Genomic DNA, 14,226 nt, shown 5'->3' on the forward strand with positions numbered 1-14,226 from the left:
TCCTTCCCTCCTGCCTGGTAGCGCTGGCTATGGAATGGGATCATCTGCGGCTTGCTAAGCGGTGTGCCTGGACAAAAAGAATGACTCTCCCTCCCTCCTATTTCAAACAGTGATTGCTCCTCTGAGCATCTCTTTAGTATCTTTGTAAAGTACCGCAGAGGAGAGCTGACCACATACAGCATTTCATTTACTTCAGAAAGATCCATAAATTTAACTTTCTACTGAACAGAAGTCATTGGAAGTTGCATGATGATCTGTTCCTCAAGAAGTGTATTCATTTTTACTTCTCCATTGGACATATAACATACAATAATGTATGATTGATTCTTTAAACCTTCAGTGGAATTGGATTTCTTAGAAACTTAAAACTTATCTTAGAATCAATAAAAATGTCCCCAGCTAATCTTTTGTTATTCATTTATTTGCATAGAACTGATGGAGAGTAGCATGTTGCTTACTACTTTCTTGATTAGCAAACTCAATTTAAAAAACAATACATTGAAAGTTTTGGAATTTATGGTCTCTCTTCATTAGTTTTCCAAGCTGATCTCTGAGACCCCTTAACAGGACAGATTCTGTTCTCATTAATTCAAAGCTGTTTTGCCCAAATACTACTGTCTCCTGCTCACAGCAGCCAAATTCTTCCTCCTCTGCAAGTATCAAATCCAGAAAAGCATCTGCCCCTGTCAGGTGCTTGATCACCTTTGTAAGGAAATTATAATCGATGAACACAGGAAATATTTTATGTCATTGTAAGGGCCCAAGCAAAATTGGACTCCTAAAGACACTGGGTCTTTGGTCCATACAAATACATCCAGGCACACTCTGAGATGGAGAACAGTGCTCAAAACATCTTTTTCACACCACCAGCCACACCACTGCTGCTGATTCTGAACAGAGAGCTGCAGGAAGCGTATCGATTACACGGAGCAAACCACATAATCAACATGAGGAAAACGTATCTTCTGCCAGGAGTGAAACAGAGTAGTTTGTTTTCCTTGGAAGCCGGGAGGGGAGGAATGAAAGCAGCTGGGTCTGTGGTTATGGTTCTCTCCCAAAGCTCCTCTCAGCGTGGCACAGCTGTGTGCTACTTTATGCACAGGGTGGTGCTGGTGTAGACAATCTGTCCATTACTATTTAATTCAATCCTAAACACTGGTGTGTTCCAGCATATTGTCGCTATTAATGTGTAGCAATGTTGTCCAGATTTGTTATGCCATTGAAGTTAATTGTCTGCATACTTTTCCTATAAATTATTTCCCTAACCAGTCTGTGCTGCAGTGTTTCATGTTGCAGTCAGGATCCATGCTGGAAAGAGTCTCTGTCAGGAATGAAGGAGAATCTAGAAATGGTTAAACCAGGTTAAATATTGTGAAATTGATTAAAAGGATCCTGTGAGTATTTGGGATTTTTACCACTGAGAATTTCCAAAGATCTGTAAATGTAGCACCCGATCAGTGAAATTAGAATGGCTGTGACCAGAGTTTCATCCTAAAGATTAGAAGTTTCTGAGGTCAGGCAGAGAAGAGAGTATAATTGAAAGTTATCAAGGAAATCATGAGGCATATCATATAAAACTGGAAAAGTCAGTACTTGAGCCTTGCTGAATTGTCATGAGCATACAAATGAATGAAGAATAAATCCTCTCAGCCAGGATTAGAAGTTGTAAGAGTTAATTCTCCTACAAGCATTTGTATATTTAATTACCACAACTATAAAAGTTAAAAAAAACCATGAGCTGTGGACTTCTACTAATTTATTTAGGTAATGTATTTGGAAACATAATACAATAAAGAATGTAATGTTCTTTCTAGACACTATAATTGTCTGTATGACACCTTTGGCTGACTAGGTACCACAAGGTAGTATATTATATAAAATCCTAAGCTGGAACTAATCATGGCCTTTAGGAATTCAAAGAGTATAATTATTCCTTGTGGAAGATAGTATATATGCCAAAAAGCTCATGTATCGTTTGTGAATAAGTAAATCTATGCTTTAAAGGCTGTTAAGAAAAAAGATCTATTCAAGAATACAGCAAATACTATTTTAATACTGCCAGACTTCTCAAGGACTTTTTCCTTCTGGACATAGAGCTGGAGTAATAGCTCTTAGACATCTTTGTTTCTGATACCATTTGCGCAGTTTACCACTTAATTTTGCCTTTTCCAATAGATTTTTGCAGGCATTTTTAATTATATAAATCATTCATTTGTAGTCCTGATTGTTTTTATAACATCAGACCTTTAAAACAGCCCTGCTTTATTATTTAGTGTTATTTATATAGATATAGATAGCAATATAGATATGCATAGCATCCTCCAGGCTAAAGAGCTGCTCCTAAAATGTAGCAATAATCTTCAGGCACCAGACCTCAATACAGCAAATTCTGGACCCCAGGTTAATTATATTTTCAATGCCCACTTCCATTTGCTGAAGCAGTATTAATTAAAGGAGAGGTGAACCTGCTGTAATACTGTAGAGAAAGCAAGGGTCAATTTTCTTTTAGAGGGTGGAAGATGATACTTTTTGACAGGTACCGTCAATTTCAGCTTTTTGCAATAAAATGGGAAGTGTGTGCAGCATTTTACATCTCCTAAATAGATTACCCAACACATCCACACACACGTACTTGTCAAAGCTAACGGCATTCTTTCTGCTGAACCTGACAAATTCCAGTCCTCAATCTAAACAAGAATAAATCTTAACCAAATGTTGACATTTTACCCTCCTCTTGGGGCTCCTCTCCAGAGATCATAGAAAATTCTCTTCTCCAGCATCTTCAGCTGTAACAATTAGTTCTATCAACCCTGCAGAAAGCAATCAACCTAATTGTAGAGGAAAGTAGAGTACTCAGCCAGAAAAAACATTGGTAAAGTAAACTGCACCTCTAAAAATTCAATTCTTATTTTGCCATCATGGTATAACAACTAAATAAGCATTTCTAATTATAGATATTCCTCTGGGGACATTTGCCATCATTTGCCATTGCTCTAAAACATAGAGATATGTTCCCAATTATCAATTACTTAATATGCTCTGTAGTATATTCAGCTGTGTGTCTTACCTACTTAGCTAAAATATCCAGGGAAAAAAGCTTTGTATGTGAACCATTGAGCATCATATTCAGCTGCAGGACTAAGTGTTTTAATGTGGATTACAAAGGAAGAAACATTTCTCCAGCAATCAAGGACTTCTGATACCATTTCCTGGCTTCTGAGCAAAATAGAAAGTGGGTGGTATAAATGCTCACCTGGCTGTCCTTTCAAAGGTCTCCTTCATTTTAATGTTTTTCTTCAGGCTTTAGGCTTCTAGTATTCTTGGATTAAATAAAAAATCTTAGTTTTTAATGAAATGTGTCTGTGGTTGTGGAAAAAAAAAAAAAAAAAAAGCCTTAAAAATTCAAAACCTTAAAATGCCGTGAGCCAACAGTAAAATAATGAAGAACGAACAGTTGTCTTCAGGCAAGGAAAGATAGGGAACATTACATTGTTTAAATTTTATGGGGGTTTTAATACTATTTCTTTCATAGAATAGAGTTTTATCCTATCTAACATTCCCAAAGAAATGATGACTTGGCTGACCCAGATCCCTCATAGTGAGAAAAGGTCTTTGATACCTCTCATTTTTGGTATAGTTCATGATGCTGCAGAGTTGGAAATAAAGGTTCAGTACAAAATGTTCCTCCAGAGAAGTTATTTTGTTTTATTATTGCAATTTCATGAGAAACACAGGTGAGGGAGGGAATATGACGATTCTTAATATTTCACATGTCCACTGAGAAATTTTCTCAGAGCAAAGAAAGATCATTTTCTGTCTTTCTGTCTCCCAAAAAATAAAATTAAAAAAAACTGGTTTTAATAGCTGGAGGCAACAGAGCTTTACAGACAAAAAAGCTTTACTTTGACAAACGGATTTTCTCACTCCTTTTCCTATTTTCTCCCCTATCCTACTGGTGGGAGGGAAGGAGCCACCAACTGTGTGAGTGCTCACTTGATAGCAAGGGCCAATGCATTGCAGCCTCAGATCCAGTTAGGGATGTGCAGCAACTATAAATATAGCCCCTAGGTAGAACTGGCAGTCAGTATTTGGTGGGTCTAGAAAAATACAAGCACTGAATTAAAATCCTTATGTAGGATTTGAGAAGGTTGAGATTTGGTGGTGTTCCAGGAGACTGAATGCATTGGCATTCTGATGTTTTAGAATCTGTGTAACATCTATGACACTAAATAAAACAGGGCTGGAGGCTGATCCTTTTTCCTAAACACAGCTAGTACAGACTCATACATGTGCTGCCCAAGACTAGGCTAGAAGTAGCTAAGGGGCTGGGTGGATCCTAGTGGAGGCAATATGCATGTCCTTACCAAACTCCAAGCATCCTGAGAGCCTTAGGTGGTACTGCCATGATGCTGGAACTTGATTATTATTCTGGGGATATTTCAGCTCAATGCATCTGAAGCAGTGTAAGAGCTGGGTTGCAGCCTGTGAAATGTTGTGTTTGAGCAGCATGAAACTGAAGGGCTGATGAATGATAAACTGGAGTATCACACAGAGGCTGTGGGGTGAGTCTGAGATTGCTGGGATAGTGATGAAGAGATGTTTGGGGTGGACAAGGTAAATCTGGTGCACTAGTCAGTATTGACTTTCTGGGGTTTATGTTTGGCATGAACCATCCTTAGAGCCAGACCTGGATGTTGTCCTGGATAGAGTTGGTTTGCATTGTCCACAACAGAGCTATGAAATAAATGAGCATGGAAGCAACAAAAGTGATCAAGCTTCTCGCACTTGGGTTCATTTCACATCCCTCTTTTTTCAGCAATATAGATATAAATATTTAGATTCTACAGTTACTGTTTTCAGCCAAAAGTTTCTAAATTTCAACAGGAAAATGACACTAGATCTGAATTTTACATAACATTATAGGATTGAAGACACAGCAGCAGTGGCCACATTAATTATAATCAATTTTTGTAATTAAATATGGGTTATTAAGACATCAATCTGCGTGGATAAGAACACTCCAGATGTCAAAGCTGGATTTTTACCAGATAGGGTGTCTGTAGGCACAACTGTTATCCCACAAATCTTTGCAGTCCTCAGACATTATTTTGGCTATAATTTCTGTGCTACTTCTAGTGCTCCTGCATCTCCTATATCAACCCTCCAGTTCTATGGAAGGGAGTAAGCTTTGTGCTTGCTTTCGTTTGCCATCACCTTCTACATTAAATAGATATATATATATTTGTGAAGGGAAGTGGTGCAAGGGACCATGCACCAGTTCATCCCTTTACAACACACTGCCTTTGCACTCCAAAGTCTGCAGAATGATTTGTGTACAAATGAAGATTATCTCTGCTGCAGAGCATGTTAGGAGGGACGGGGGGAGCAGAGACCATTGGTGCTGCCTTCTTGGGGCAGCCCTAGGAGATGGGTCTCTGTGGATATGGAAACTCTGGGAGGTGAGCTGCTGGTGGCAGGGTCCCAAGGAGCACTACAACCACCAGGCAGCCTGTGGCTTTCCATATGGCATTTTCCTTTACTCCTTCCCCTGCATGTGTGGAGAGTGCTGTGAGACCTAGGTGGTCCAGGCAGTCAGGAAACCTGGCCAGCAGTGTGTTTCTAGTGTAGCTTGCCCAGCTGAGGACAGAGTGATGAGATCTGCATGAGTGGAGCTGGACCTCCTTAGTTCTGCTGCATTAACCTGGAGTAGCATTGATAGTGCTTTTTTGCTTGGGTTAGAAGTTGACAAACATCTTTTATTTACTAATGATATTTAAAATGTTGCTGGTGATCTCCAGCCTTGCAGATCCCATAGATACACCACCACTGGTTAGATGTGATCACTCAAACAATCTCCATTTTCAGTAAGTATTTGTCCTCTATTCAGGTAGAATTAGGAAAGTCAAAGTAGTTTTCTGATTGAACAGAATTGAAAAGCCAAATCAGAATTTTTCAGGACCATTGCCTTAAGTTTTATCTGAAGGTTAGGTTTTAGCTTCTCTTTCATCTTTCCTTGTACACTCATGTGATATAGAAACCAAAAACCCCCTTGTGAGAGACTGGACTATGACTCAAAGTAATTGCCCATTTGTGAAGGCACCAGGTGCTTTGCTGAGACCAGGTTTGCAACTCACCAAGAATGAGATGAGATTTTGGGTGCGTAGTGACAAACCTCAGGCCTGCAAAACACGGAAGGGGTGAACTTATAACTGCCAGAGACTACAAGCTGGGCTTTGAGGCTGATAAGAGGCAGATCTTGTGGAAACAGGGTGGTGCTTTCCACCATGCCAAATTGCCTGCTCTTACACACACCCCCTGCAGGCTGATCAAGACCTTCAATCATCACTTCAACCAACAGCAACACTCAAGTCTCATTGTAAATCAAGGGGTGGTCGTTATGCATCTTCCTATTCTTATCCTTTCTTTCTCCTTCTTCAATTCTTTCCCCTTGCACATTTTAAGTGATATCTTTATGCTTGCATATTGGCATATTGCTATAGATAATAATAAACAAAATGGCTATATAGCTACTTTCCATTGCAACCAAACTGTTCATATATATATATACACACACACACACATATTTGCAAACACTGGTCATTCAGTGTTTTTTCACTCTAATCTGCCTCAAGAACTTTATTAACAAGAACCTGCATTACTTCCACATTCAAGGGTAGGTAATAGCACCCCCAAGAGTTATTCCCTCTGTCATAGGGAAGCGCTGGGTTAAAAAAATGTCACAAATAGATCAGAAATATATGTCAGAAATTATCAGAAAAATGTCAGATCTCCCCATGCTTCTGCACAAACTGTTGTCACCTGGTTTATTGGTGCAGATCAGCTTTGCTGTCACCCTGTGACCTCTGTCTGCCTGGACACTGTGATTGAGATGATGAAACTTGAGCTTCAGCTGGTGGATGCCTCAGAAACTAGAACATGTGTTGGCATGCCTGCCAGCCCAAAGTTCAGGAAGGGGAGGAGTTTAGCAGGAATTGAAACTGATTTCTGGCACCTCCAAAATTTGAGTGTTCCCCTAGCTATAGCAGCAATACTGGTTTCTGCCAAGGCAAGGTACTTGCAAAACCATGTCTGAGGCTGGAGGATGGAAGGAAGGCAGCAGGTACAGGACAGCTACTGCCTTCAATATGCCATCTTCCTCTCCGGGTAACCCTCATGGCAACAAGGAAACAGAGAAGGGTGAAAACACCCAGAAGCTGGCAGCGCCTGAAGAGAAACAAGGAGGCCAAGCATCAGCGCACCAACAACAGCAAAAGCAATAGTAAGTAACAAGGAGCCTGACTGAGATTACCAATGTAGATTACTACCTGCACTGGGTGCCTGTTCTCCAGTTTACTCGAGGTGTACACTGTTAAAGGTGAAAACATTTTACAGAGAGCCTGAATGTGGCTGGGCATACAGGCAGCATGCTGCCATCTCCTTGGAGCTTCCTACATGGGACCTAAGTTGTTCTGGAAGGCTTCTTGACAGCATAGCTTACACCCTGTGCCATAGCAGTGGCCAGTTCTGTACCTTGGATACTGGCATACGTGGTGTCTGTCTTTTTTCAAAGTGAAATTTCAAATCTGGTTCTAGCTCCCTGTTTTCTGTGCCTCCTAATATTTCATCCTGGAAAGTCTAAAAATACTTACTTTGGCTTCAGAGATGGATATAGGCTGCATTCCAACACTGCTCTGAATGCAGTCAAGGACACAGAACAGCTTCCAGGAACTTCATGCTCACAAAACTAAAACTAAAGCTTCAGCATTTGCTGCTTTATTGGAATCTCTGCTTAGTCCCTCTCTTGCTTTCCACTGACAATCCTGAGAAAACTTATATAAGCTCTGTCTTGCAGATATAATGCAGAATAGAAACGGAAAGCTCTGTGTTTGCATTTTATGCATGTATGTTTAATGTAAATATACTTAGATGACCATAGGCAAGTGTTGATTCCTTTTCACCATATGTGCTTTTTCTGAGTTCTTATAACAGTGCATAATGCTAAGATTATTACTGCTTTGCGCTGGTTTTGCTTAGCTTGCTTCTTTTTCTTCCGTCTTTCAAAGGGCAGCTGGCAAAACTGCAAACTCTTTCAGTTTCCTTTCCCTTCCTTCTGGGTGAAGAAGGTGGAGCCACCTCTGGAGGAGGTGGCAGGCAGCTGATGGTGAGCAGAGATCAGCAGCTTTCCACTGAATCCCATGAATGCTTGCCTATTGGGTAGTCAAGATACAGGGACTATTAAAAGCTGAGTCTCTTTAAAATCCATCAGCGCTTTAATGATTGACTTTCAGGAGAGCAAGCAACAATTCTTTAGTTGTCTGTTTATTTTCTGCCACTTCCAAATATGAAAAATTCTCTATCTTGCCTGCTCTCACAGTGCCACATATCCACAGTAGAGCAAGGACAGCCCCAGTTTGTTTATGTAGCTGTAACGTGTGCATTTTGTTGCTGTTTGGGTTGTTTTTCAGGGGGAAGACGGGGCAGCAGGGCCAGTGGGAGCTTTCCCATTGGCATGACCATGTTTACCCAGTTTGTCTGGCATACAAACTCCCTGGTAAAGGTTAAGTGAATAATTAATCAATTGGTTTGCCAAAGCTCCCTGCAGAATTTAAGGCCAGAGCACATATAATCACACAAATCCCTGTTCCCTCTTTCATCTTACATGATTCTTGCAGACATAAAACTGTTGTGCATCCTCTGCAAAGACTGAGCACTATTTTCTGCTGTGTGAAAATATTCTCTCTGTGTCTTCATAAAGTACTAACAAAGAATTAATTCCTAAATCTCAGATGTACAAATTAAACTCTGCATTAGTATTCAGTTAATGAGAAGAGGGATGAAGGAAAGGCAGTTTGGAATAGAAACCATGTAATATGAGTGGGAAACTAATAGTCTAATAAAAAAAATGAAGTGAATTAGAGGGGGGTTTGCATCCTTCCCTTTAGAAAGGGGATGCTACCTGGCAGTTTGAATGGGATGAAGCCACTTAAACTGCAGTTTCCTTAACTAATACAGATTAAAGGAGAAAATAGCATCTGAAATACTGAAACAGAACAGTAGGGATCTTTATTCTTAAAGGGAAAAAAAAAGGTTTCATTAATTATTACTTCATTTTTCTCAACCTACATTTGAAGAATGATTTCAGATTAAAATATCATTTTACTGCTGATAAAGCTGACTCAGCTTTTTAGCCAGCGACATCTTTTAATATGACCTTTAAAACTAAAATATTGGAACACCCTCAGGTTCCGGTTTTCAGGTTCTGGGATAACAAGAGCAGCTGGAAAGCTGCAGTTACAGGGTGACAGTAGGAGAAAAAAAGCTCAGACTAACATTACTAAAGGATTTCTGGAATATGCATAGCAGAGGGAACATGAGAGGCCCAAACAGGATACCTCTGTGCCAAGTAGTGTCTCTATTCCAGCTTCTGCTTGCTATTTTTTGAAAACAGACAGGGGTATAGTTCTGCTGCCAGCAAAGCAGTAGTTGGAGTCTCTTTTGAAGGCTCTGTGTGAATTGTTTCAATGCAAACTCTCTGTCTCAGGCTGTGAGAAAAAATTGGAAAATTTGGGAAAACATCTCAGGAACATCTCTGGGTCATATTAGGAGATCTTTTGTTTAGATTGGACACAGGAAATATGTGTGGGATGTAGCATGTTGCAGTCCTGTTCAGCACTAAATATTCAAACCAGACTATTAAAAATACAAGGTGGGCAGCTGGTATTAGAGTTTAGATAGTTTTGGTTTGGAAAAGCCCTTATATGATATGTCAAGGGCGAGAAGTGACAATAAAATGGTCCTAATTAAGAAAAGTGCTTGTTCAAATGCAAAATTGAAGTCACACTTTGTACATCCCCACCCAGTTATACATAGAATGTGGTTTCAGGCCATGGGAAAAAAGTCACCAGGATGACAAGACCTTGAAACTGCTTATAATAATAAGCTTGCATTTAAGTGGCTTCACTTTGTCTGCTAAGTGCCATGAAATTAACTTGTAGAAAGGAAATTCCCAAATTGCCCCTGTTCATACCTATTCAGAAACAAAAGTCAGTACAGAAGAAAGGTGGAGGAAAGTGGGGAAATTAGAGGGTGAACTATAGCTAGTGCCTGAAAAAGAAACTGCTGCCCCCATTCAGCAGTCTGCCTTTAGCACCTTTAAAGCTGCCAAGAATAATATTGGTTCTGGTAAAATCCATTAAAAACTGAAATTCAAAATAATAAAGCCTGAAGATACACTGCTGCACAGCTGGTAAGAGTCCCTCATCATTTTGTTTGAAAGGAGAGCAGACTTGCTAGAATGCTTGACTCAGAAATTGTATTCTTTGATACTGGAGCCAAATCTATCAGAGGTTTCTTTCCTTTCTTTTCCAATCTTAATCCTGAATTTAAAAAAACCAAAGCAACAAAAACCAAACCAAAATACCCATGGTGTTATAAGACCTCTCATCCTATTGCTGCCAGGCTATACTTAGTAGTTCTTTCATGAACTGAAGTTTCCTTAAAAAAAAACAATAGTTAGTCTATTTTCTGGTTTGAAAGCAAAACCAGTGAGAGACTCCAAGTCAGAAATGCAACTTTTTAGGAAAAGGAAAAAGAAAACAAACAAACAAACAAAATATATGCAATAATACAAAAGAAAAACCACTGACAGTCAGAATACAACCTGACACCCTGTTGGTCAGGGTGTTGGTCGCAGTCCAGTTGGATTGGTGGCTGCAGTCCTCCTGGAGTAGTAAATGCAGTTCTGTTGGAGCAGTGATCCTGTAGAAAGGGCATACTCTTCCTCTGAAGATTTAGTAGAAAAGGTTTGTCCTGTCCCAACCCCAGATGATATCCAGGTGGGGATGCTTAGCTCCTCCCCCTGGGCGGGGCATCTCACAATGAGCTGATGTCATTCTGTGAGTCATGTGGTGGGGCCCTTAAAGAGAAATGGCTGCTGGAGGGAGTGATCTCTGAGTCATGCAGCAAGGCATTAATGGGCCCATCAACAGGAGATGAGGAAAAACAATGCCCCTCTTGTTTTCAGCAGCTCTAGAGGATGGGAATAGAATACATCTTTATATTGTAACCTAGGACAGTCTACAAAACCGTTGGCGAATTTTTAGCAAAATACTTGTTTTGCCCACTGCCAGGCTAATGGTGGGAGTGCAAGACAGGTAATTTGAATTACAGAAACTCTGTTCAGACTTTTGTTCTCCACTTACTGCACAGGAGAAGTCCTGCAACTCTCTGTCTTTCAGGCTGATGTACTAATGTTTACAGCCCAGTGGAGCGCTTCAGAGATGCCCAGCTTTGCCATGGTCAGTAGCCAGCCTTTTCTCCAGGCACAGGATTGGTGGCAGGGTCTCTGTAAGACAATAACTATACTGTCAGTCTGGATGGGGCGGTTGCTGTGCCAAATAATGTTTGGGGCAGGGAAGGAAGTCTTTCCATATTCTGTATTAGAAGGCTTTTTTGGAAGAGCTTGCTTTGTACAAGCTCTGATGTGTTCTCATGATGCATAGCTTGATGAGGACCTGTGGCAAAGTGATGAATAAGGAATGTATGGGAGGATGTTTTATTTGGTCAGGGGCAATGACAGGACAAATTCTCTGATACAGAGATAGCGGAGGAGGAAATACGTTGTTGAAAAGAGAAGAGTCAGGGAAGCAGAGATGAACATGGCACTAGCTCAAATCTCAGTGTTCATGTGGTACAGCATGTGACCTGCTGAGCTCTGCAGGCATGCTGGCAAGCCTGACATGCAGCACATGCACAGCCCTGCAGGGGAGAGCTCAGCTCAGCACTAGGTGCTGCCAAGCCCAGTGGCTGGCCTGCCCACGTATGATGCTCTGTGCTCCTCAAGGCCAGGGATTACCAGGCGATCCAGCTGGCTCTGACATGCTCCCTACATACCTACATCCCTCTCCCTACATCCCTGATGCTGTGCTACACTGGGGGAACTGAGCTGCTCTAGCACATGGGGATGGCACGATCATAGCCATGTCTGACTTTTCTAGACTTTGCTGGGTCTGCTGCTGATCTACAGCCCTGCCACAGTGAGCTCTGCCCCTTTGGTGTTATCTGACTAATGGCATGTTAGTGTTTCCAGAGGAGAGAAAGCTGTGCTGTGAGCCAAGTTTGGGCTGAGAGCTACCCCTTGGCTTCCTGATTTGAACCGTCAGGGTGGCAATTGCCTTGGATCTTCAGAAGTTGGTTGAGATTGTCCAAAACAGAGTGTGACTGAAGCACCTGCTCTTCTTTCTGATGTGCTAAGACCACAACAAACTGCTGAGTCTGAGCCTCATCTGAACTGTTGGAAATTCAGTTCCAAGTTTCAGTTTTAGTCTTTTGACTAAATTTTAACTTCAGGAATTTCTCTACAAGCATGTGGGTAAAAGCAGAACCTCAAGTCTGTTTCTTTCCTGCAGATTTCTGACTCTTACTTTCTCCTGGGCTGCTCTCTGCTTCCCTCTCCGTTCTCACTCTTCCCCCTTGCAAGTTCACTTCTTCAGGATCTAACTCTTTGCTTTCATTCTCACAATGCCAAAAATGTTGTCTGTTCTTAATGAAAGGGACCAGATACAGAAGTGAGTTACCCTGGTTTAATAATCTTCCAGACATCTTTTGAACTGTGTTAATTAAGTGCATTCCTGGCCTGTGGCAAACACAGGACAAAATCTATGGAGGTAGATTTTTCGTGATGAACATTTCCTGCTAATGTAATGAATTTTCTGCCTCTTGTGTTAAAAGCACATGTGCAGTGAGGATAAATCAGACAGTCTGTAATGCTAAGCCCCAGTAAATCACTTTTGTCTCTGAGCTGCAAACTGGTAAGATGATGCCACTGATAAAGATGAAAAGCCAGAGCCCCAGGCCTGCAAGTAAGGTTTGTATACTCTCCCAGAGATCTGCTTATGGCACTGCTGGGACACAGAGCATATTGCTCAGCTGAGGTCTAGAATTGTGGCTGTCAATTATCATTAGCATCTGGCTGTGTGTGCATTGCAAAATAGGGATACCTACAGGACAGTTATCTGCTTGCTGAGATTTGGCATCTTGTAGCCCTTTAATTTGGCAGCTTCTGTGCTGCTCAGCAGCATGTGGCTGCTCCATCAGGCATGGGAGCTTTGGTGAAAACAATACTTTGTGGTGGTGTGGACTTGACAGCTCTTAAAACAATTCCTGATAAATGAATGCAAAGTTCAGCTTAGTGTATCTTTGAAGGAAATTCAAGAGCTGGCTTTGGCAGTCTGATCTCTTTTAAATTCAGTCTTAACATACTATCTAATGCAGTATCTCACTCCTCTGACTGAATCTGCCCATGCCTCCTTCCCTTTAGTAATTTTTGTTGCTCTCCAGCTTCATTCTCCTTAGTTTCTGTCTGTTATGCAGAGTACTCTGCCCAGCAGAGCAAGATATTTGGCTTTCAGCTCTGTGACATTCATGTTCCAATGCACACACGGTATAAAACACAGGGGAATTGGATACAGTTTATAACACCCATTCCTTTTCTAACTCTTTAAACTATTTCACACTTCATTTGAATATCTCTCCTGTGGTAGATGGCTGGAGTGGACCTGAGGAAAAACTGAAGAGCACAGCTCTGCAAAACCTATTACCAGTGAGCAGCAGTCCTCATGGGTTTTTTCAATTTTAGAAATAAACTATTTTATACAAACCTGAAAGAAAGTAGAACAAAAGTTGCTATCATCAATGCCTTTAAAACACTGAAGAGGTGTCCTTGAGCTAGTTAGAAGAGTAGACTTACACATATGATTCAAAATTTAAGTTTTTAGACATGGTGTTACTGATCACTCAAAGTGTAAACTATCATTAGAGACTATATACGAAGTTATTGCATATTTCTCCTGACTGAAATGTTTTATATCTCTCTCTGTATGTGCTGGTTTTGGCTGGAGTAGAGCTTATTTTCTTCATAGTAGCTGCTGTGGGTCTATGGTTTGGATTTGTGGCCAAAAGTGTGTTGGTAACACAGAGACGTTTTGTTATTGCTGGGCAGGGCTGACACTGAGTCAGGGCCTTTTCTGCCTCCCACTCCACCAGAGAGAAGGCTGGGGTGCACAGGGAGTTGTGAGAGCTGTGGGACAGCTGACCCCAGCTGGCAGAGGTGTATCCCATAACATATGGCATCAGGCTCAGCATACATAGTTGGGGGAAGGAGAAGGAGAGATGTACAAAGCGATGGAGTTTGCCTTCCCAAATCACTGTTACATGTGGTGGAGCCGT

The 14,226-nt window shown here is 41.1% G+C and overlaps 1 protein-coding gene across 1 annotated transcript in view; it reads left to right on the top strand.

Moving 5' to 3' along the window:
* The first annotated feature begins 6,979 nt into the window (after positions 1–6,979).
* The window catches only part of EPSTI1 (epithelial stromal interaction 1), a 50,061-nt gene continuing 42,814 nt past the window's right edge, over positions 6,980–14,226 (top strand). The window contains exon 1 of the mRNA XM_005487307.4: positions 6,980–7,279. Within this exon, the coding sequence (XP_005487364.2) occupies positions 7,086–7,279 (194 nt within the window). The 5' untranslated portion in view covers positions 6,980–7,085. The remainder of the gene's footprint in view (positions 7,280–14,226) is intronic.

This window comes from Zonotrichia albicollis, chromosome 2 (genome assembly GCF_047830755.1).
Source record: "Zonotrichia albicollis isolate bZonAlb1 chromosome 2, bZonAlb1.hap1, whole genome shotgun sequence".
Taxonomy (NCBI): domain Eukaryota; kingdom Metazoa; phylum Chordata; class Aves; order Passeriformes; family Passerellidae; genus Zonotrichia; species Zonotrichia albicollis.